Source organism: Phodopus roborovskii, unplaced genomic scaffold (genome assembly GCF_943737965.1).
Source record: "Phodopus roborovskii unplaced genomic scaffold, PHOROB, whole genome shotgun sequence".
NCBI lineage: Eukaryota > Metazoa > Chordata > Mammalia > Rodentia > Cricetidae > Phodopus > Phodopus roborovskii.
In genome coordinates, this window is record NW_026126588.1 from 2,437,818 (window position 1) to 2,460,739 (window position 22,922).

The following is a 22,922-nucleotide window of genomic DNA, read 5'->3' on the forward strand; positions in this document are numbered from 1 at the left end:
CAGAATAGCCCCTCATCTGGACCCAGCCTTGTTGGACCTTGTGTAGACCTTGACGCTATGAGGAGACAGAGTCTCAGACCTCACCTCCAGGGCCCTCAGAGAGTGCTGGCTAAGCTGTGATTAATCCCCAGGGACTTGGAAAGTGACCCTGTTAGTTAGCGTCTCCCTGCCCTTACATGGCCCTCACCCTGCTTCTTCCCGGTGGCTGGGGACATTGCTTCCATGTTCAAGCCCAGTGGCTCCAGGACTCTGCAGGCGCCCGCCCAGGGTGCAAAGCCGGGCGTGTTCCTCCTGATGCTGCTCTAACCCTGCCCCCACGTGTCCAGCCCTGCCCTCCCTCTCCAGCCCCTCTGCTCAGCACAGGTGTTTTGATCTCCCTTGTCCCCTCTGTCTTCGGCTGTTGGGCCGCTCCTTGTTCATGACCAAAGCTGAGTGACCACGTGCAGGCAGACGATTGGCTTTACATAAAATCTCTGCCTTTGAGCGTGGCTGGGTTCTTGGAGATAGAGCAGAGGACAGTAGATGACCTTTGTATGTCTTGGCTGGAGCTCATGTAGAGAATTTTGGCTTCTCCAGTGAAAGGAAGGTGTCTCCCAAAGCACGGCACCGTGGGCAGGCTCCAAAGCTTTTCTGACCTCTGTTGCTGGTACTCTGGGGTGTTTCAGGCTAAGTCGTCTTTCCATGATGTTCTTTAGGTCAAGATTGACCTTAGTTCTGTGCCTTGATTCTGGGGTAGGCAAGGGAGGGTTGGATTGCTTGTAATGCTCCCTGTTCCCCAGCCTAGCATCAAGGCTAGGATCTGGTCCTGTATGTAGTCAGGGGCCCTTCTCTCTGGGAAGCCCGATGCAGTCAGCTCCCACCCAGACCTCAGAACCCTTTCCTCATCTGCCACACCATGTCCTTGGCATTTACAGGACCACAGCCATGGCTGGTGTGTTCTGTGTATCCTCAGAGCATGTTCATCTTTGGATCCTGCAGAGCATCCAGCACAATTTGAGTTCCTCCGTGGATTTTTGTTTTTGTTTCTTGAGACAGGGTTTGTCTGTGTAGCTTTGGAGCCTGTCCTGGAACTCGCTCTGTAGAATAGGCTGGCCTCGAACTGGCAGAGATTCACCTGCCTCTGCGTCCCGAGTGCTGGGATTAAAGGCGTGCGCCACCAATGCCCAGCTCGCAGTGGATTTTTGGCAACTCTACTGGTGTCCTTCATCCCTGTTTTTACAGCTGTGTCTGTAGCCCTTGGCTCTGTTAGGATGGAGATGTCAGCTCCTCCTGACCCTGCTTCTGTCGTGTCTGTATCCGCAGGTGCCCAGGCTGCGATCATCTTCATCAAGGAGCCATCTTCCCAGGATGCATTGCAAGGGCGCCGGGCCCTGCTCCGTTGCGAGGTTGAGGCCCCGGGCCCAGTACAGGTGTACTGGCTGCACAATGGAGTGCCTGTCCAGGACACCGAGCGACGTTTTGCCCAGGGCAGCAGCCTGAGCTTTGCAGCTGTGGACCGGCTTCAGGATTCTGGCGCCTTCCAGTGTGTGGCTCGGGATAATGTCACTGGAGAGGAAGCCCGCAGTGCCAATGCCTCCTTCAACATCAAATGTGAGAGCCTTTTCAGAGGGAGGGTACTGTGCCTGGCTCATCCGTCAGACTCTGCAACTGAGTCCAGGGAGCCTTCTGCCTCAGTTTCTCCTACTGCCAGTTGAGTTCAGCTGTGGCAGTGCTTGTGTGGATGAGAGGGACATAGAAGGCTCCTCCATCCGGCCTTCCCGCTCTCCACCTTTCCATTTTCTGTTCCCCACCCTGTCCCCTCCCCATCCCCTTCCCCTCCCCATCTTCTCCCCTTCCCTCCCCTCTCCTCCCCTTCTCTCCCCTCCCTTCCCCTCCCCTCCCCCTTCGCTCCCCTCCCCCATCCCCTCCCCTTCTCTCTCCTCCCCTCCCCTCCCCTTCTCTCCCTTTCCCCTCCCCTCCCCCATCCCCTCCCCCTTCTCTCCCTTCCCCCTCCCCTCCCCTCCCCCATCCCCTCCCCCTTCTCTCCCTTCCCCCTCCCCCTCCCCTCCCCCTTCTCTCCCTTCCCCTCCCCTCCCCATCCCCTCCCCATCCCCTCCCCCTTCTCTCCCTTCCCCCTCCCCTCCCCCTCCCCTCCCCTTCTCTCCCTTCCCCCTCCCCTCCCCTTCCCCTCCCCTCCCCTCCATGCTCTCAGCCCCCCCCCACTCCTTTCTTTGCTGTGCTTTGGATCCAGGGTCCCACTCATGCTGAGCACACACTGTTACCACAGACAAAAATCACTCATTTTCCCAACCTCCCCCCACCACTGTAAGCCTCTGTCCCATTTATCTGCCAGAGGCTTTCAGGAATGTCCTTGGCATGTATTAAGTTGGACCTGCTGGGGACAGGGCCTGTGTTCTGTGTCTGTGCCATGGTCTGGGCCGTACTTTGGCAGTGCTGGCCTGCGCGTGTGGCTCCAGAGCCTGTGGGCTCCATGGCGCCCTCCTTCCCTCCGCGTTCCCACTCTGCTCTGCTCTCGCTGCAACTGTGGCCTCTGCTCCAGGGATCGAGGCAGGCCCCGTGACCCTGAAGCATCCAGCCTCAGAAGCTGAGATCCAGCCGCAGACCCAGGTCACCCTTCGCTGTCACATTGACGGGCACCCTCGGTAAGGAGCCAAGGAGGGTGGACGGAGTCGGGGAGATGGCGCCCCAAATCCTAGAGTACATACTCTGCTGTATGCTATAACACTCCCCTAACCGGAAGTGCTCCTCACCCCTCCCCAAGTGCTCCCACCAGCCCCTAGAGTCTGGAGAAGGGTGAACACTGCATGGGATGACCCCGGATTCCTAGAGCTGACAGATCTGGAGTCTCTCTGCTTCTGTGTCTGAACTAATGCTTGCGCTCGTGCAGACGACGCCCCTCCGGCCCCCCCCCACTCCTCCGCTTGTGAACTGGAGTATCCAGTTAGACTTTTGATTCCGTGTCCCCCTTTCCCTGCTTATGACCCCCTTCCCACGCACAGGCCTACCTACCAGTGGTTCCGAGGCGGGGCCCCCCTGTCTGATGATCAGAGCATCCACACAGTCAGCAGCAAGGAGAGGGACCTGAGCCTGCGGCCGGCCAGCCCTGAGCACAGTGGCCTCTACTCCTGCTGCGCACACAATGCCTTTGGCCAGGCCTGTAGCAGCCAGAACTTTACCCTGAGTATTGCAGGTGGGCCTGTCATGGGGTAGAAGGGGGGGGGCACAGGGGTGGGGCTCACGGACCTGCCTGCTCACCCCTGCATGCTTCCCCTGCCACAGACGAGAGCTTTGCCAGGGTGCTGCTGGCACCTCAGGATGTCATCGTAGCAAGGAATGAGGAGGCTATGTTCCACTGCCAGTTCTCAGCCCAGCCACCCCCGAGCCTCCAGTGGGTCTTTGAGGATGAGACGCCCATCACTAACCGCAGCCGGTAAGGCATCTGTGGGTGTGATCCGGCCTTTAGACTTGTCCATCGTGAACTTGTATTTCTTCAGATTTCCAGCAGATGGTGGTAGAAGGCTCTAGTGTCACTGGAAGAGTCCAACAGAGGGAAGTCCCTGAGACGTGACGTATGTGGTTCCCACACAGACACTCTTGTGATGTAGCCACGCTTGTACTTTAATTCCCTTCCGTTCTTGCCCACGTGGGTCATCTGGGATGAGACAGGTGCCATCCCACCTTGCTGTGGACACTGGACCTGGCCCCCTGCAGCTTCCCCATCCCTAGTGACACCTGATGCCTTGTGGTGTTCAATGACTGGAGAACATTGACACAGCCATGTAAACACTCAGCACGCTGTTTTAGAAGAAACTGGAAATAAAGGCAGGACTAGAGTTGTGTAAATAGCTAAGAAAGCTAGACTACAGGGTGCTGTGGTCACAGTCTATATAGAAAGGTCCGAGGTGGCACTGACACCCACCACACACACATTCTAGGAGGAAGCAAATGTCTCTGAACACTTGGGAGGCTTTGCCCCTCTATCAGGATGCTTGTGCAGACTTGAAGAGAGGAAAGAATGCCTTTGTGGTACTGGACATAGCAGTGGTCACTGGGGCGTGGCTTCCAGGGCTAGGGGCTTTAGTCCTAAGGACATCATCAGACCATCTCCTTTGGCTGAGAGGCTCTTGTCCTTGAAGCTGGGGTGCCCACGCAAACTGAGCACGATGACTCATGCTCGTAATCCCAACATTCAAGAGGCTGAGGCAGGAGGATGGAAAATTGGAGGTCAGGGGCTGAGGAAGTGGCTTAGTAGGTAAAGCGGTTGCTGAGCAAGCCTGAAGACTTGCATTCAGATTCCTAGCACCTGTGTAAGAATGCTCGGTGTGGCCGTGGACATGTGTCCCCAGTGCTGAAGGGCAGAGACAGGTGGCTCTGTGGCTCGCTGGCCGGCAGTCTAGCTAAAATGGTAAGCTCCAGATAGAGTGAGACCTTGTCTCATAGAGCAGGGTGAAGATCCTGACATCAACCTCTGGTCTGCACGTGTACACACATGGGTGAGCACATCTGTGTACGTAGCCGCGCGCGACAGACAGACAGACAGACAGACAGACAGACGCACGCACGCACGCACGCACACACACACACACACACACACACACACACACACACGCAGTTTGAGGCCACTCTGGGTGAGGTCAAGGCCAGCCTGGATAATACAGTAAGTTTGAAGCTAGCCTCAAGAGATAGCCCAAAGGTTAGGCACACTAGCTGCTCCTCTGGAGAACCCAGGTTTGATTCTCGGCTCACAGCTACCTGTGACTCCAGTCCCAGGGGATCTGATGCTCTCTGTGAGAGCCAGGCATGCATGTGGTGCACAGACATACATGTAGGCAAAACACACACACACACACACACGAGCTATGCCGTGTACTGTGACAGCACACCTTTAATCCTAGCACTCGGGAGGCAGAGGCAGGCTGACCCCTGAGTTCCAGGACAGCCTGGGCTACACAGAGAGAGAGAGACTCTGTCTTGAAAAATAAAAACAAACAAGCAAGGGAGGAAAAGGCTGCCAACTTTGATAGCGCATGCCAGAATTCAGAAGGCAGAGACCGGAGGATCCATGTGAGTTCTGGGCCCGCTTGGTTTACATAGAGAATTACAGGCTAGCCAGGGGAACTCGGTGAAACCCTGCTATTGCGGTAAATAAGGATCAGGATAAACAAATAGGCCGAATAGATGTTTATTCAGGGAGAAATAACTTACAACCTAGACAGATGAACACCAGGAAATTCAACCCGATCCCCTCCTGTCCGAGTCACGCCAGAAAGAGAGAGCGCCTTCCTGGCCCCCTCAGACCTCCTTCCTCAGGTCACCTCCGCCCATCGCTCCACCCCCCAATGGGCGTGGTCAGTGCTACAGAAGGACTATCTCCTACACCCTGCCTGGTTCTAAGTAGCCCACAGCTGTCTGTAGCTCCAGTTTCAGAGCATCCGACGCCCTCTTCTGGCTTCTGCTGGCACTAAACGTGCGCATGGTGCGAGGAGTATACACACACATAGAATACATTTAAAACCGGGAGAGAGAAGTGCGCCCTGCAGAGACAGGAACAAGGGTGCGCACATAGGCACCCTTCCCGTCACACAGACGCTCGCAACCTGAAATCCCGCTGCATCTGTTTCCTGCGGAGGCCTGGGGCTACTTCTTCCACACAGCTCTCTCTTCCCTCCACAGCCCCCCTCACCTCCGCAGAGCTGTGCTCTTTGCCAATGGCTCTCTGCTGCTGACCCAGGTCCGGCCACGAAACGCAGGAGTCTACCGTTGCATTGGCCAGGGGCAGAGGGGCCCACCCATCGTCCTGGAAGCCACGCTGCACCTGGCAGGTGGGTCTGTGGTGCTGAGGTAGGGCCTGTTGGTGGCTCCTGGAGATTTGGGACCCTTGGTTGGCTTAGCCACTTGGAGGGCAGAGAGAGGAAGAGGACACTGGCCTAAAAGAGGAGATGCAGAGAGGAGGGCTCCTGGGATTCTTGGAAAGATCTAGATACCCAGATGCCCAAGGCAGTCAAGCAGCTTACCTTCTCTTCATGTCCTTGCAGAGATTGAAGACATGTTGCCATTTAGACCACGGGTGTTCACAGCTGGTGGCGAGGAGCGGGTCACCTGCCCAGCCCCCCAGGGTCTGCCTACACCCAGTGTATGGTGGGAACATTCCGGAGTCCGGCTTCCTGCCCATGGCAGTGTCTACCAGAAGGGTCATGAGCTCGTGTTCGCTGCTGTTGCCGAGAGTGATGCTGGTGTGTACACCTGCCATGCAGCCAACCTTGCTGGTCAGCGGCGGCAGGATGTTAACGTCACGGTGGCCAGTGAGTATCCTCTCCCTGGAGGGCGGAGGCATCTGTGTAGTAGTCTAGGAGGTCTTGGGATGTGGGTGTAACGGATAGAGGTTTCCCTGGTGTGCGCCTGAGGCTCTGGGCTCCAGGGAAGGTTGGCCATTTGACAGTATTGAGCCAGACACACAGGGAGAGGTGGTACCAGAGGAAGTAAACGGCCCTCCCGGGAAAGTAGCCCTCTGACCACGGAGGGAGAGCACTGTCTGGGAGTCTGGAGACCTGGGTCCCAGACCTGAGCACACAATGCTCAGTGTAACCTCTGGGATCATGTTCCCTGAGCCGCAGGGGTATGCCTCCTCATCCACAGCAAGGGGTTAAAGCAAGATAGGTTGCTTTAGAAAGGTCAAATGTTATAGGTAAAAAAACATAGCACTTTCTTTTTCTCTCTCTGTCTGTGGGGTGCTGGTGGTATGGGAGGTGTGTTCACCTGTGTGTCATTAGCCCTCACCTCATAACGAGCGGTTCTTAACCCTGGCGGCTTGGAGTAGCTGTTGCTACGTTTTGTGAGTGGGATTCGCCGTGGAGGGAGGGTTCTTGAGCCCCACGGGGCCATTGGAGGGGAGTCAGTCACCTCACAGCCAGTCTCAATCACATGTCTGGCTAGGCCAAGTTTCCGCACACAGAAACTGGATTCCAAGAGGGCAAAAGTGTATTCTAGAAGGCGAGGCGGGTCCCGGGCCACCCAGTTTCCAGGAAGTAGAGCGATCGACCACCTCTTGATGGAGAACGTGTGCTGTGACATTAAACAGGGATGAAAGGCTGGGAGGGCTGGCTGCTCCTGTGTAAACACTGCCCCACCAGGGCAGGCAGGGAGCCCTTCGGCTTCTAAGTGGAGGAGCCTGGAAGGGTAGGGGCGAGAGTATAAACAGGGCTGCTCAGATGGTGGGGTGGATCCTGCTGCCAAGTCTGACAACCTGAGTCCTTGGGACCCACAGGGTGGAAGGAGAGGTTGGCTCCAGCAAGTTGTCTTTGACAGCCACATATGCTCTGTGCAGCCCTGGTTTGCCTGGGACTCACTGTGTCAGAGATCTGACTGCTTCTGCTAGGACAAACAGGTTTTGGAGGGAAATTTCTCTTTTTTGGAGACAGGGTTTCTGTGTGTAGATACTGCTCTCCTAGAATTCACTCTGTAGCCCAGGTTGGCCTCAAACTTACAGAGATCCTCCTGCCTCAGCCTTCTGAGTGCTGGGATTAAAGGCGTGTGCACCACCAATGTCCGGCAAGTATAGTTTTCTATTCTTGTGATGTATAGATGCCTCCAGCTGTCCATTTGGAAACACTTGGCTTGCTGTGGGGAGATGCCTGAATCAGGGTATAGGGTCGGGGTTGTTTCTTCATGTGGTAGCGGAGAGTTTCTAGGGAGGTAATGTAGCTAAAATTCAGCAGTTCCAAGGACCAGGTGCATCAGGCACACGGTGACAAATGTCGGAGGAGTTAGATATGAAGAGCAAGGAATTATGTTCAGCTCATGGTTTCAAAGGTTTTGCTTTGCAGTCTGTTGGGTCCGTGGCTTTGGGCCTAAGAAAAGGCAGAATATTAGGGTGGCAGCAGCCGGAGTCGGAGGATGCTCATCTTACAGCAGAGAGGGTTTGGGGATAAGACCTGCCCTTCAAAGATACACCTGACTTGGAGTAGACTCTTAGTGACAACTTCCTCCACCTAGGCCTCAGCTTCTGCTAAAGTTCTGCCATATTCCGGAATAGTGCCACCAGCTCAGGACCAAGCATCAACACATAAGCCTGTGGGGGGCGTTTCATATCAAACTACAACACTAACTATGGCCTGGTATGACGTCATATGAAAAAAAAGCAGGGTGCTGGGTCCCCTTTTTAAAAATGATTTATTTTTTTTAATGTGTAAGCGTGGTTTTCCTGTCTGTCCGTCGGCACCATTTGCATGTCTGGGATCTGTGGAGGCCAGAAGAAGAGGCTGTACCCCCCTGGAACTGCAGTTCCAGACGGCTGTGAGCTGCTACATGGGTGCTGGGAATCAAATCCAGGTCCTAGGGAATCTTACAAACCGAAGCTGCGGATCCTGCGTACCTGTGCCATAGCAATCCACATTACTTGAACTTCCGTTTTCCCAGCTGGACCACGGGTAGAAGAACACGCCTGGCGTGTTTATTATGGATGATATGAAGACGTTGGAGAATGTTGGCACCCAGGCCTTTGGGTGGCAGCCGGGCAGCCTGGCGGTTCTGAACTCAGGACCACTGGTGTCTTAGTGTCTTCTGCAATCGGGTCCTTGGATTGGGGAACCTGTTATTTACCTTTAGTGGTTTCTCTTTGCCATTCTAGCTGTACCCACATGGCTCAAGAAACCCCAAGACAGCCAACTGGAGGAGGGCAAACCCGGCTATTTGCACTGTCTGACTCAGGGCACACCCAAGCCCACTGTCATCTGGTACAGGAACCAAATGCTTATCTCGGAGGTGAGAAGGGATGACTTCTGGTGTATGGAAGAGTTTCCTTCTACGGTGTGCTCCCCAGAGCTTTTGTAGCCTGAGGCTGCCCACAGGGAGATGTCTATGTAGCCTTTGGTGTTATCTCTTCTCTACTCGAGTCTGTGTCCTGCAGGATTCACGGTTTGAAGTTTCTAAGAACGGGACCTTACGCATCAATAGTGTGGAGGTGTATGATGGGACATTGTATCGCTGCGTGAGTAGCACCCCGGCTGGCAGCATCGAGGCCCAGGCCCGTGTCCAAGTGCTGGGTGAGTTGGCAGATGTGATGTGTTGGAAGAATGCCCGGCTTGTCTGGGCAGAGGGAAGGAGCAGCAAGGATGGCCCTGGTCCTCTCGCTGTCTCAATTCCTCCTCTCCCTCACTGACCCAGAGAAACTCAAGTTCACGCCCCCGCCGCAGCCGCAGCAGTGCATGGAGTTTGATAAGGAGGCCACGGTGCCCTGCTCAGCCACTGGCAGAGAGAAGCCCACGATTAAGTGGGTCCGGGCAGGTGGGTACCCTGTGACACAGACGGGGGCAGGCAACTTGTCGTGTGTGTGTCTAAGGGACGGGAGTGCCCAGCCTGCATGCACCTGGGATGCGGGGAGAAACTGGAAATGTAGGACTGATTGATAGTGCAGGAGGGGGGACAGCGGCAGCCAAGGGGGTCAAGAGTACAGCACTGGACAGTAGATGGCGACTCCAAGCAGCACGCGGTGGTTGTCGAGGCAGGGCTGTCGAGACCCGCTCCTCGCCAGCAGCAAGCAGCGTGGACTGTGACAAACGTTGTTGGCACGTGTAGATCACGCTACCATTTGCCATTCTCCTGTCTGTCTTTGTCTATGAACCTTGAATTGCACAATACTTTTATTGCACATACAGCTTTTACGTTTTACACTTCCTGAGCGGAGACACGCGTATTTTGTTTGCTTATTGTTTGTTTGAAGTGGAATGGGGAGGGATGAACCTAGGACCTCAAGTGTGCCAGGCTCACGGCCTCCTTTGAGCCACATCCTGGCCATTTTTAAAACTTGTAATTCTTTATTTAAGTAATTAGTTTAGTTTGTTATCGTAAGGTCTTGCTGCGTAGTCTTAGCTGGCTTGGAACTCATTGTGCAGCCCAGGCTGCCCTTGAACTTAGGGTCCTTCTGCCTCAGCTTCCCAAGTCCTGTGATGGTAATAGGCACCTGACCATTTTGGTTTTGTTTTTTTTCAGTTTTGAGACAGTCATACATGTAGAGCACACTGCCCTCAAACTCCCCAGAATCCACCTTCCTGCTTCCCAGGTGCTGGGGTTAAATGCATGTATTACCATGTCTGGAGCTTACATGGTTTTGTTTTAGTTTTACTTATTTATAAATGTGTATGTCTGCTGTTTTATTTTTACTTATTTATAAATGTGTATGTCTGCGCACTATGTGGGTGCAATGCCTGTAGAGGCCAGAAGAGGGCATCAGATCCTTTGTGACTCAGGTTACAGGAACTTGCAAGCCATCAAATAATGCTAAGACAAAGCTGAGACCTGGAAGAGTAGCTGTCTCTTTAACACTGCATCTCTCCAGCTCCTCCGCCACACTTTTTTTTTTTTTTTTAAAGCAAGTTCTCACTGTGTAACCCTGACTGACATAGAACTTGCTGTCCCTGTAGACCAGGCTATCCTCAAACAGGAGGCTGCCTCTGCCTCCTGAGTGAGTTTTAATTTAACGTCATTAAGTCTTTCTCCTTGTCTTTATATATTGTACATAATATCAGCCTCAGCCGTTATAGTAATAACCTCATTATTGTATTAATTATCATTTACTTGAATATTCTGTATGTGTTAGAGACTTGGTTTGTTACCCCAATCCAGTTTGTTAGAGAAGTTTTATTGCTCTAATAAATCTCTAGTCCCAAGGTTATTGGGGTTTATTTTTCTGGATTTAGGTTTGTTTCCTTTGGGAAAGAATCCCAGAAGTGGAATTTTATATATATAGGGTATGAACATTTTTATAACCACCTGTACAACTTGCCAAATTGTTTCTTACAAGGCTGAACCAGTTTCACATTTGTCCCAGCTGTGAGAATGGTAGTCGGTTCAGTTGGGTCTGGGATCTTTCTAGAAGAAGCGAGGGTCCGGGCAGATCTAGCATGGGCGTCAGGAATGAGCTGGCTCTGGGAGTGGAGTGAGGACAAGGCCAGCCCTTGGCTCGAGCGGAAGTCTAGTTTGGCATAAGTGAAACGTTGTTCACCTGCACAAGAGGTGAAGCTGGAAAACTGGGAGAAAAAGTAAATAACAGGGGACTTTGAGTTTGGACTTTGCCTGTGAATAGGTAAGAGCGTGTTCGGTGTAGACATGCGTAACCCAGGGCCTTGTCAGCCATCCATGTAGGTCTGGCCCATCCCATAACTTCTCCTGATTGTCTCTGCAGATGGAAGCAGCCTCCCTGAATGGGTGACAGACAATGCTGGGACCCTACACTTTGCCCGAGTGACCCGAGATGATGCGGGCAACTACACTTGCATTGCGTCCAACGAGCCACAGGGCCAGATCCGTGCGCATGTCCAGCTGACTGTGGCAGGTGTGGCTGTGGTAGAGCATGGGCGCCAGAGTTGGCAGGCAGGGCTGGGGAGTAACAGCTTGCACTCGGACAACTCCATGATGCTCTCTGGTCTCTCCCTGTCCAGTGTTCATCACCTTCAAGGTGGAACCAGAGCGTACAACCGTGTACCAGGGCCACACAGCCTTGCTGCGGTGTGAGGCCCTGGGGGACCCTAAGCCTCTCATTCAGTGGAAAGGCAAAGACCGAATCCTGGACCCCACCAAGCTGGGACCCAGGTAGGTGGCTTCCCTTCCAGACTGACCTCAGCTTTCCTGCGATGGTTGCCCTGGGGGCTGGCCAGGTGAGCATGGCTGTGACTTCTCTCACAACAGGATGCACATCTTCCAGAACGGCACCCTGGTGATCCATGATGTGGCCCCTGAGGACTCAGGCTCCTATACCTGCATCGCTGGCAACAGCTGTAACATCAGGCACACAGAGGCCCCCCTCTTTGTCGTGGGTACGGGCCAGGAAAGGGTGCCCTACGCAGGAAGTGGTAGAATTCTTTCTCCTCTTGCGTGTGGTGTTACTCTCTACAGAGAAGATGTAAACGGAGGGGGGGGGGCTTGGGGCGTCCTTTCTCAGTACGCTGGCACTTGACATTCCGCAGCTGAGATGTTTGAATTTAGGTCGGCTGGAGGATAGTCTTTTCCTAAAATGCCTCCTTCTCTTACACTCTTTAAGACTTACTTTGGCTTATACTCTCAGAGGCGTCAGCCTCGTGCTGCCGAGGGCCCTGTGACTTTGAGTCTGTGGCAACATAATGCCTGGTGGCAAGAGCATGCGGCGGGGGATGTCTTTTGTACCGTACGTTACATGGGAGGCGAAAGAGAACGGGGTGGGCTAGGCCTCAGTTTCCTCCTCAAGGGCACGCCCACCCCCAGTGGCCTAGCTTTGCTCTACTAGGTCCCACCTTCTGAAGGTCCCACTACTTCCAGACAGCATCATAGGCTGGGGAATGTGGCTTCACATGGTCATTTGGGAGGAGGGAAGCACTTAAGATCCAAGCTTAAGGCTAGAGAGAGGTCTTCAAGATTAAGAGCACTTACTGTTCTGTCAGAGGACCCAAGTTCTGTTCTTAGCACCCATCATCAGATGGCTTACAACTTTGGGTAATTCCAGCTGCAGGTGACCCGAGGCCTCTGGGCACCTGCACTCACAGGCACACACCCGTGCACACAACACACACACACACACACCCGCACATACACACACGGGTACGCGCACGCACACACCCGTGCACACAACACACACACCCGCACATACACACCCGCACATACACACACGGGCATGCACGCGCACACACCCGTGCACACAACACACACACACACACCCGCACATACACACACGGGCACACGCGCGCACACACCCGCACACACAAACACACACACCTGCACATATACACACACGCATGCACAAGCACACACATGCATGCGCGCGCGCACACACACATTACTGAAAGTAATTCTTTGGAAAAAAGGTCTAAACTTGTAAACCAGGCGTGGCGGCAGTTCATTCCTGTAATCGTGGATCTTGGAGGAGGCGCAGGAGGACTGTCATGAGCTCAAGCTTAGTCAGGGCTACGTAGTGAATTCCAAGATGGCCCGAGCTACAGAGAGAGACATTGTCTGGGGCCAAAGAAAAGGAACAAAACCTCCAGACTATTTCAAGTGGGGAGGGAAATAGGTCAGGATGCGAGAGGGCCAGAGAAGATGTGATAGGTTAACAGCCCCAGGCCAGACCTGCCCTAGTGATCTCTGTCCCTTGGAGAAGTTGTCACTGTGGCTGAGGGTAAGGGGATTTAAAAGGGAAGAAAGTCCACAACTTTTCCATTCGGCAGAATTGTCTCCTTAGTAACAACCTTGTAGAAAGTGGAGTATGGGGTCCCTTGGTTGAAGCCTACTGAGGTGGGTCATCAGGGCCCTGCATGTTCGCCATCTTTCCCTCAGAGTTCACCTGGTGACTCATGGGACTTCTTTTCCTGGGCCACTGAAAAACTGGCCACACAGGACCTCCTCTGGGCTGGGTGATAACTGGGACTCCAAGCTAGAGGCTTCCCAGTGCCTCTCTCCAGTGTTAGCTCACATTATCGAGCCAGCCAGCGAAGGAAGGGATGCTCTTCAGGCCTCCATGGCATATGGAGGCCCTCGTCATGCATGTGGGGTGGGGGGGACTTGGTGGAGAAGCAGGGTCTGGTTTGCTTGAGTAGTCCCTGTCCTGACCTCTCCATGCGTCTCTCAGATAAGCCAGTGATGGAGGACTCAGAGGGCCCAGGCAGCCCTCCCCCATACAAGATGATCCAGACCATCGGGCTGTCGGTGGGCGCAGCTGTTGCGTACATCATCGCTGTACTGGGCCTCATGTTCTACTGCAAGAAGCGGTGTAAAGCCAAGAGGTTGCAAAAACAGCCCGAAGGCGAGGAGCCAGAGATGGAGTGTCTCAATGGTGAGGTCCCCCTCTAGGGGGAGGTGGGCCAGCATGGGCGCAGAGCGCCCTCCTGTGGCAGCTGTGGAGGAAGAGAGCCAAGTACTACTGGGGATAGGGGGCTGGAGTTGGGGCTGCCTCTCAGCTCTGACCCCAAGTAGGCCCCTGGAGTAGGCGCTGTCTCACGCATGGCCTTAGCTTCTAAACGGCCTGGCTCAGGACTCCACCTCATTGGAGCCTCTTGGGCCAGCCTTCTCTCCCAACACTAAAGCACAGATACACAATTGGTATGCATATACATGCTTCTGTTACATATCTTTTCTCCTCGGTAGTCAGCCCCAGGGGCAATCTGTCTGGCTTTTTCCTAGCCCCTCCCATCACTAGAAGCTCCCTGAGGGCATTGCTGGGTCTCTACTCAGTTTAGACATTTCAGGCCCAGCACTTGGCTCTACTTGGTGATTTCCTCCTTTGCATACAAGCTTCAGTGAAAAGCAACTCGTGTGGGTTTGACATTCAGGGCCAGTGATTGAGGTTAGATTCCCGCAGCAAGCTCATGCCATAGCTCCTAATCACCTGCATCAATAAATGGTCACACTCTACGGCCTGCCCCAAGGCCCCATCAGTTTATCTGCGGGAATAGCCACTTTTTGTGAAATGAAGCCAAATGGGGGGTGTGGCCGACAGCAGGAGACACGTCACATCCTGGGACGTGGGGACTGAGCTCTGCCGTACCAGGATGTTGTAGCTTAGGCTATTGCCCTGACCTCTTGTTCCCAGGCGGGCCTTTGCAGAATGGACAGCCATCAGCAGAGGTCCAGGAAGAGGTGGCTTTGACGAACTTGGGCTCTGGCCCTACAGCCACCAACAAGCGGCACAGCATGGGAGACAAGATGCATTTCCCTCGAGCCAGCTTGCAGCCCATCACCACGCTGGGTATGTGGCCTTGGCCTTGGCTACGGCGGCCTCGGCTCGGCTCTGTTGCTGGACACTAGTCTTGAGGCTGGGTAATGGGTTGAGGTGGTTCTGATGTCCCCAAAGCCTGACATGTTAGAGATGGTACATGTCCATGGGGTCACATGGTGTCTTTCCTGTATCCTACCTATAATATTATTTTCTCGATGCTTCACGAAAGTGGTTCTTTAAAAAAAAAAAAAAAAAAAGAACAAAAGTTGGCTTTTTTCCTCGGGGAAAAATGTGAGAAATTATGAATGTGTACTGATTTTTTTCCCTTAAGGTACGTCATAGTAGCTCGCCTGCCTAATGGGTGGAGTGCAGCAATGCCTCTTGCTGTGAGAGAGGCCTTGATTGTGCCCCCAGCCTGTGGCCTCCTCTGCCCACAGGGAAAAGCGAGTTTGGGGAGGTGTTCCTTGCCAAGGCTCAGGGCCTAGAGGAGGGCGTGGCGGAGACATTGGTGCTGGTGAAGAGTCTGCAGAGCAAGGATGAACAGCAACAGCTGGACTTCCGGAGAGAGCTGGACATGTTCGGGAAGCTCAACCACGTCAATGTGGTGCGGCTGTTGGGGCTGTGCCGGGAGGCTGAGCCCCACTACATGGTGCTGGAATACGTGGACCTGGTATGTGGTGGGCTAGGACAACTGGGCGGGGCCGACGAGGGGGGCCAGGGGCTAGAACACTACAGAGGCCTTGGCTCTTTGTGATCTCAGACCAGACTGCCTCTTGCCACCTGAGCAACCTGCCCTCCTCCCCGGCCCTCGGGTACCCGGCCTGTTTTGACCTGTGTTCAGTTTTTCCTGTGTTTCTGGGACTCCTCACTCTGTGCCCTGCCTGGATGCCTTTCAGGTCCTTCTGCCAACTGGTGTTCTTTGCTTTGTTGTTATTGTTCTTCTTCTTATTATTACTATTATTATTATTATTATTTATTCCAGAGCAAGCGTGTCAGAACCTGGCGGGCCTTCCCTCCTCCCTTCCTGTCTCCCTCCCTCCCTTTCTCCTCCTTCCCTCCCTCCCTCCCTCCCTCTCCTTTCTCCTCTCCTCCCCCAGCTCCTCTCCTGGCTCAGGTGCCAGCCCCACCCTGAGAGGTGCCCGCTCTCCACCACTCTCCATCATTCCTAGAGTGACCCCTGCCTCTGCCTTCCCACCTTTGCTAGGCCCTGGCCTGCCTCTGCCTTCCCACCTTTGCTAGGCCCTGGCCTGCCTCTGCCTTCCCACCTTTGCTAGGCCCTGGCCTGCCTCTGCCTTCCCACCTTTGCTAGGCCCTGGCCTGCCTCTGCCTTCCCACCTTTGCTAGGCCCTGGCCTCCATGGCCCTTCACCCCGCTGCTGCGGGGAGGGTGGTTCTCAGCCCTGCTTCTGAGCAGTGTTGTGTGTCTGTGTTGTACTGCAATCGCTTACTGCAGTCCATGAGAGCGGGGTAAGGGCTTGTGTTTCCTTCCTGGCTCCAGAAGGCAGAGCCTCTTGTCGGAGGGACAACTGAGGGCTTGTCGTCTTTAATTCTCCTATAGCAGTGGCCTGGGAGCATTTGACTCCCGCAAGCACTGCCTAGGTCTGATGCCTTAGAGCCCACAGCCGGGCTATGCCTAACAGAGGTGTTCGGCCTTTCCCTCAGGGAGATCTCAAACAGTTCCTAAGGATTTCCAAGAGTAAGGATGAAAAATTGAAGTCACAGCCCCTCAGCACCAAACAGAAGGTAAGAACAAGGTGGGCGGTCCCACCGGGTAGGCCGCAGCAAGGGCATGCGCCTCCACACTCCTATAGAGCCAGGCCTTATGCAAATCTCACTGTGTTATTAGCACAACAGTCCCCTGAAATGTGTCCCCATTACCAAGGCTTAGACACATCAAGGAACTGCTTCCAGCTCAGTAGCCTGAAGGTGGCTTGGTGGCATCTTGTTGGCCTCACAGGGGCAGCCACTCCAGCCCTTGCCTTTCCCGTGCGAGCTTCTATTAGAGCAAACCCCCACATGCCTGTGGCTCAGAGCAAAAGCGCCCCAAGGCCAGGGGCTGTTGGGCTGGGCGTGGCCTTGAGCCGGTCTCTTTAACGTGTGTGTGGAGACTGTGCCGTTACAGGCTGACAACACGTGGGACAGTTACAGGCTGACAACACGCGGGACACACGCGGGAAGCGAGTGGGGGGCCTCAGTGAGGTGTGGGAGACATCCAGGCCCTTAGGTAGGCAGGCAGCGGTGGTTAACAAAAAAGCTGCCTGGTGGACAAAGCCGTGTGAGTTCAGTCCCCAAGGACAGGAAGTAACTGAATGGCAGGAAGGGGATGGCTTCAGGAGAGGCGCTCAAGGTAAGTGGCTGGGACGGGGCTGGAGGCAGGCTGACAGCTGAGTGTGATATTTCACATCTATAACCCAGGACTAGGAAGTTGAAGCGAAGGAACACCTTGAGGCAAATTTAGTCTGGGTACAGGGTGAGTTTGAAGCCAGCTTGTCCTAAAGAGTTAGACACAGGCCTGGCCCATCAAGCCTTCCTTTTGAGACAGGATCTCTCACTGAACCTGGAACTCACTGATTGGCCAGTGGCCCTTTATGTGGGTTCTGGAGATCCACGCGCAGGCCTCAAGCTTGCCCAGCAAACACTTTACCCACCAAGTCTTCTCAGCCCCTTACTTTTACTTACTTAACCCTTGGAACAACCCAGCGAAGCAGGTAGTACATTCCATTTTCTGGAGAAGGCGGCTGAGGCTGTTGCATTTGGGGTTTCCTAAGCAGCACTCCAGGGGTACCTGGAGTGACAGACAAGGGTTGTGTGAATTCCCAGCCCTGAGCTGTTCTCACAGGCTGCTCTCTTTTACCAGGTGGCCCTGTGTACCCAGGTAGCCCTGGGCATGGAACACTTGTCTAACAACCGTTTTGTGCACAAGGACTTAGCTGCTCGAAACTGCCTGGTCAGTGCCCAGAGGCAGGTGAAGGTATCAGCACTGGGCCTCAGCAAGGATGTTTACAACAGGTATAAGGGCTTGGGGGGCGGAGGGGGGCGCCTGGCTTCCCTTTTTTCCCCCAGAAGGAAAAGGAGGGCTTCACGGCTGTTTAGCTTGAAAGGTGGGTGGGGAGGAGCAATCAGTGCTCTTAACCACTGAGCCATCTGTCCAGCCCATGACTTTTCTGTAGTGATTAAAAAAAATAAAAATAAAATAAACGTTGTAAGCCAGGCAGTGGTGGTGCACACCTTTAATCCCAGCGCTTAGTAGCCAGAGGTATCTTTGTGAGTTCTCAGACAGCCAGGGTTACACAGTGAGACCAGGGTTACACAGTGTCTTATAAAATACACACACATCCCAAAACCAAACCAACCCCCAGTATTAAAAACCTGGAACCCATTTGGCTTTAAGGTCAGTGAGAGAGAGGATTTTTTATGGCTAGTTTGTACGCCATTAACTGTGCATTTGGCATGTGATCCCCTCTATAAGTTTTGAATTCAGGAACTGTTTGTTATTTTAAAGCCTGAGTCTAAAAGCTTAGCCACCATGGTCAAAGAATGCTGTAGACTGCCTGTGTATGCCGCCATGTGGGGTACCCAGTCACCCCAAGTGCAGCTCACCCTAATGTGCCCAGTTATTGTTTTGGTCTTGCTTTATTACTAACAAAACATTTTTTTGCTTTTTAATATTTATTATTATTATTATTATTTTCATTACTTATTTTTTGCAGTGTTGGGTTTTAAACCCAAGGTCTCACATATTTGAAACAGGATCTTGCTAAGTTTCCGAGACTGGCATTGAACGCACTGTATAGCCTAAGTAAGCCTTGAACTTATGATGCCCCTGCCTCAGTTTTCCAAGTGGCTGGGGTTACACAGGCTTGTATCACCAGGCCTGGGTTTTGTTTTTCTTTTCTCTCTCTCTCTCTTTTTTTTTTTTTTTTGTTTTTGTTTACTTTTATGTTTTAGATTCACTTGTTTATACTTTGTTTGCTGGCATGTGCGTGTGCCATGTGCACTAAGCCTGAGGTCAGAAGAGGTTATCAGATCTCCTGGAACTGGAGGTAGAGGTGGTTATGAGCCACCATGTGGCTGCTGGGAATTGAACCCAGGTCCTTTGGAAGAGCAGCTCTTAACCTGAGCCGTCTCTCCAGCCCCACTTAATGGAGTTTGTATTTATGATTTATGTTACATGAATGTGTTTGCATGTGTGTCCACGGAGGCCAGGAGGGTCGGGGTCCCTGGAAATGGAGTTACGGAAAGTTGTAAACTACAATGTTTGGTGCTGGAAGTTGAACCTGGGGTCTCTGGAGGAGCCGCCAGCGCTCTTAACCAGTGAGCTGTCTCTCCAGCCCCTCTTAATGGATCCGTGTCCGCTATTGCTCTGGCATGCCCCGTGCTCAGCATACACTTTGCTGATCCCTTTGAAGTCCCTTCTGACCTCCATCCCTGTGCTGCTTCTCTGCAGCGAGTACTACCACTTCCGCCAGGCCTGGGTACCTCTGCGTTGGATGTCCCCAGAGGCCATCCTGGAGGGTGATTTCTCCACCAAGTCTGATGTCTGGGCCTTTGGTGTGCTGATGTGGGAAGTTTTCACTCATGGAGAGATGCCTCATGGTGGACAGGCAGATGACGAAGTGCTAGCAGGTAAAGTAGTCCCTGAGAGGTGACTCCGGATGTAACCACACCCTTCTGCACCCTGCCTCTGCTTGCTCAGGCCCCAGGATTATTGAGCCGACCTCCTCTCTTAGGGCTGGTCCTTAGCAATTATGAAGCTAGGACCTCTTCAGTTATTAAAAATACTTAAGTAGCAGTAAGATGGCTCACCAAAAAATAATGAATTTTAGCTAGCCTTTAACCCCAGTACTGGGGAGGTGGCAGAGGCAGGTAGATCTCTCTGAGTTTGAGGCCAGCCTGGTCTACAAAGCCAAGTTTAGGTCAGCCAGAGCTACTCAGAGAAACCCTGAATTGAAAACAAACAAACAAAAACCCCAAAATATTTTAAGAAGTACTGAAGAAGCAGGCTCAGGTTATGTGGGAAGTGATAGACCCTTGGCTGGCATATGAGAAGGTCCCCAGTTCTGCAAAACACAACTGGAATGCTTTCTTTCCCTCCCTCCCTCCCCCTCCCTCCCTCCCCCCTCCCCTCCCTCCCCCTCCCCTTCCCTCCCCCCTCCCTCCCTCCCTTTCTTTCGAGACAGAGTGTCTCTGTGAAACAGCCCTGGCTGTCCTGGAACTTTGTAGACCAGGCTGGTCTCGAACGCTCATAGATCCACCTGCCTCTGCCTCCTGAGTGCTGGGACTGAAGGCGTGCACCACCACCGCCCAGCTGTACTGGGATACTTTCATACTGAATAACAAATAACACTTATCCCCAGTGTCTGTCAGTGGATTCCGCTCCAGAAGGGACCCCACCTACCAATGAACCGGGGGGGGGGGGGGGGGGAGCAGAGTTATCTCTTTGTCTTATAAGATCTTTGCCATACTCCTTAAAATGCGGTGCCCACTCATTATTAACCAGTACTCCAGAGCAGAGCAGAGACTCTTGGATGTGGGAACTGCACACTCCAGCAGGTATTGACAGGTCATGTAACACCTGGGCTAACGCTCTGCCCCGTCCACCCTACAGACTTGCAGGCTGGAAAGGCCCGGCTTCCGCAGCCCGAAGGCTGCCCATCCAAGCTGTACCGGCTGATGCAGCGCTGCTGGGCCCTGAACCCCAAGGACCGGCCCTCCTTCAGTGAGATCGCCAGCACCCTGGGAGACAGCCCCGCAGACAGCAAGCAGTGAGGAGAGCCTTGCAGGCTGTGCTTCAGGACAGCGTAGGCGGGGAAGAACACCTTTAGGGAGCCTGAAGCATGATGGGCAAGATTACCCTATCCTTCTTGGCCTGGGGTCCCTGCCCAAGCATGGGGGCACTGTTGAGGGCAGGCAGTGCCTAGGCATTTCTCTCCACCTCAGCCATGGAGGCTCATTCAAACCCAGGCTGGGTGACTAAGACGTTGGGCTGGGCATCTTTTTTTGCCACCCTTTCTCATCAGGGACAGTATGGGTGCCTCAGGTAACCCCGATGTCTGGCCTGAGACTTCTCTGGTACTCATCTGCCGATGTTGCCTAGGGAGGGCTGGGCTTGGGCTGAGCTAGGTTTGGGGTATTTTTTTTTAATATAGTAATATACAAAAGTTCCAGGATAGCTCTGGGCACACAGGACCAACAGGCCTGTTGGCCATGGGTCCTGCCTGGAGGGTCTAGCAGGTTGTGGAGGACATAGCAGTTGAGTCCTCCCCACTGTGGGCTTGTGCACACTAACCCAGAGCCACGCCCCATCTCCTTTCCTCATCCCAAGTGCCTGGCAGATGAAGTGTTCAGGGGCTTTTGACACTTATATAGCCCGCCCTTTTTGTATGCACCATGGGCGGCTTTTTTATGTACTTGCAGCGTGGGGTGGGCGGGCATGGGGAGGTCTGGGTGGACCCTTAGAGCAATTGGGGAGGGTGGGCCACCCTGCCTCATACTTTTATTGTTGTTGTTGTTGTTTGTTTGTTTGATTTTTTTTTTTTGTTTTGTTTTGTTTTTTACACTCGCTGCTCTCAATAAAGAAGCCTTTTTTACAGCCTGTTGGTAAGACTCCACTGCGTTTGCTCATGAATGATGTTCTTTGTTTTCTTCTGGCTGCTGACGAGAATGGGCAATGTGACTTCATTTCATCTACTAGGGTGTGGAGAGGGCTATCCACAGTTCACAGATGTTTTGAATAGGTCTTAACTTGTGTAATGGCCTCTTATTCTTTGCTGGTGACCTGGCCCCCCACACTCAGGCAATGTAGAAGTATGATGGACATGGAGGACCAGAGAAGGGGTTAATGATACATTCAGGCTCTGGATCCAGGAGCTGGAGAGATGGCTTAGTGGCTAAGAGCACTGGCTGCCCTTGCAGAGGACCTGGGTTTCAGTTTCCAGTACCTACATAAGCAACAGTTGACAACTGGATATAACTCCAGTTCCAGGAGAGCAGATCCCATATGTATATATGTATATCTCATGTACATATACATGTACTGGGAGGGAGAGGGAGAGGGAACTGGGATCAACATGTAAAATAAAAAATTATTAATTAAATTAAAAATAATTAAAAAATAAATACATGTACTACATATATAGTATATAAAGAGTACATATATAGAGAATATATATTATGGAGTTTAAAATGCTATGTATACTTGGAAAATGCCTTAGGAGGCAGAGGCTAGAGGATTATGAGCTCCAGGCCAGTCTGAGCTACATAGCCAGGCTCTGTCTCAAAAAAATGAAAATAAATAAAATGTTCCATTGGTAGAGTACTTGTCTGGCATGCATGAAGCCCTGAGTCAGATCCCCAGTCATAAACCAGGCATGGAGGTATAACCCTGTAATCTCAGAATCTGGCCATACAGTCAGGAGGGTCAAGGTCTGGGGCTGGGCAGGTGGCTCAGCGGTTCAGAGCACACACTGGCTACTTTTCCAGAGCGCCCAGTGTCAAGTCCCAGTGCCCACCTGGCTGCCCACAACCATCTGTAACCTCAGTTCCAGGCTATCTGACCTCCACTGACATCAGGCACACAAACAGGACACAGACATACATGCATACAAAACACCCGTAAACAATAATAAAAACTAGTTTTTCCAATTAAAGGTCAAAAAAGTCCAATGCCACCTTCAGCTGCATAAAAAAAGACAGCCCCTCAGATCCTCTTACTTGACCTCCTCCTCGGTCTTCACACCCATGTTCTACTTGATGTTTCCTTCCCTCTGCCTGCCTGAACTGAATCTGAGGACTCTCTCTTCACAACTTAGCTGTCTCGGAAGGGTCCCAGTGTTAGGAGAGTCAGCCTATTCAAAAGTAAAACGGTCATATTAGTTTGTGTGTGACAGGATCAGTGCATGCTACATGGTCTTAGACTCACTATGCAGCCGAGGTTGCTCTTGAACTCCTGGTCGTCATCCCTTTACCTTCCAAGGGCTGGGATGACAAGCATCTGCCACTATTCCCAATTTTCTGTGTAGCCAGCATCAAAGCCCATTTAACCTACCTTTGCCTTGTTTCCTGAGTTTTGCTTGAATGCAAGAGAAAACAAATAGGTAAAGGTGTAATTCTGATTATAGAAAAAGCCCGATGGTAGGTACTTACATAAAGTACAATGGGCTTCTTTTTGTCCCAAACGTAGCCTAGAGCTAAGTACTGCTAGTGTTTGCAGCGTGGCTTTCCAGAATTTTCCCAGGCTGCCTTAT

General features: G+C 52.8%; 1 protein-coding gene across 1 annotated transcript in view; it reads left to right on the forward strand.

Moving 5' to 3' along the window:
* The window catches only part of Ptk7 (protein tyrosine kinase 7 (inactive)), a 57,236-nt gene extending 36,463 nt beyond the window's left edge, over nucleotides 1-20,773 (forward strand). The window contains exons 2-20 of the mRNA XM_051204582.1: nucleotides 1,303-1,590; nucleotides 2,540-2,642; nucleotides 3,000-3,190; nucleotides 3,280-3,430; nucleotides 5,674-5,822; nucleotides 6,036-6,302; nucleotides 8,627-8,760; nucleotides 8,906-9,041; nucleotides 9,163-9,282; nucleotides 11,180-11,329; nucleotides 11,436-11,586; nucleotides 11,683-11,810; nucleotides 13,592-13,795; nucleotides 14,552-14,707; nucleotides 15,115-15,347; nucleotides 16,339-16,419; nucleotides 17,534-17,685; nucleotides 19,124-19,302; nucleotides 20,285-20,773. Of these exons, the coding sequence (XP_051060539.1) occupies nucleotides 1,303-1,590; nucleotides 2,540-2,642; nucleotides 3,000-3,190; nucleotides 3,280-3,430; nucleotides 5,674-5,822; nucleotides 6,036-6,302; nucleotides 8,627-8,760; nucleotides 8,906-9,041; nucleotides 9,163-9,282; nucleotides 11,180-11,329; nucleotides 11,436-11,586; nucleotides 11,683-11,810; nucleotides 13,592-13,795; nucleotides 14,552-14,707; nucleotides 15,115-15,347; nucleotides 16,339-16,419; nucleotides 17,534-17,685; nucleotides 19,124-19,302; nucleotides 20,285-20,445 (3,134 nt within the window). The 3' untranslated portion in view covers nucleotides 20,446-20,773. The remainder of the gene's footprint in view (nucleotides 1-1,302; nucleotides 1,591-2,539; nucleotides 2,643-2,999; nucleotides 3,191-3,279; nucleotides 3,431-5,673; nucleotides 5,823-6,035; nucleotides 6,303-8,626; nucleotides 8,761-8,905; nucleotides 9,042-9,162; nucleotides 9,283-11,179; nucleotides 11,330-11,435; nucleotides 11,587-11,682; nucleotides 11,811-13,591; nucleotides 13,796-14,551; nucleotides 14,708-15,114; nucleotides 15,348-16,338; nucleotides 16,420-17,533; nucleotides 17,686-19,123; nucleotides 19,303-20,284) is intronic.
* Nucleotides 20,774-22,922: the final 2,149 nt, after the last annotated feature.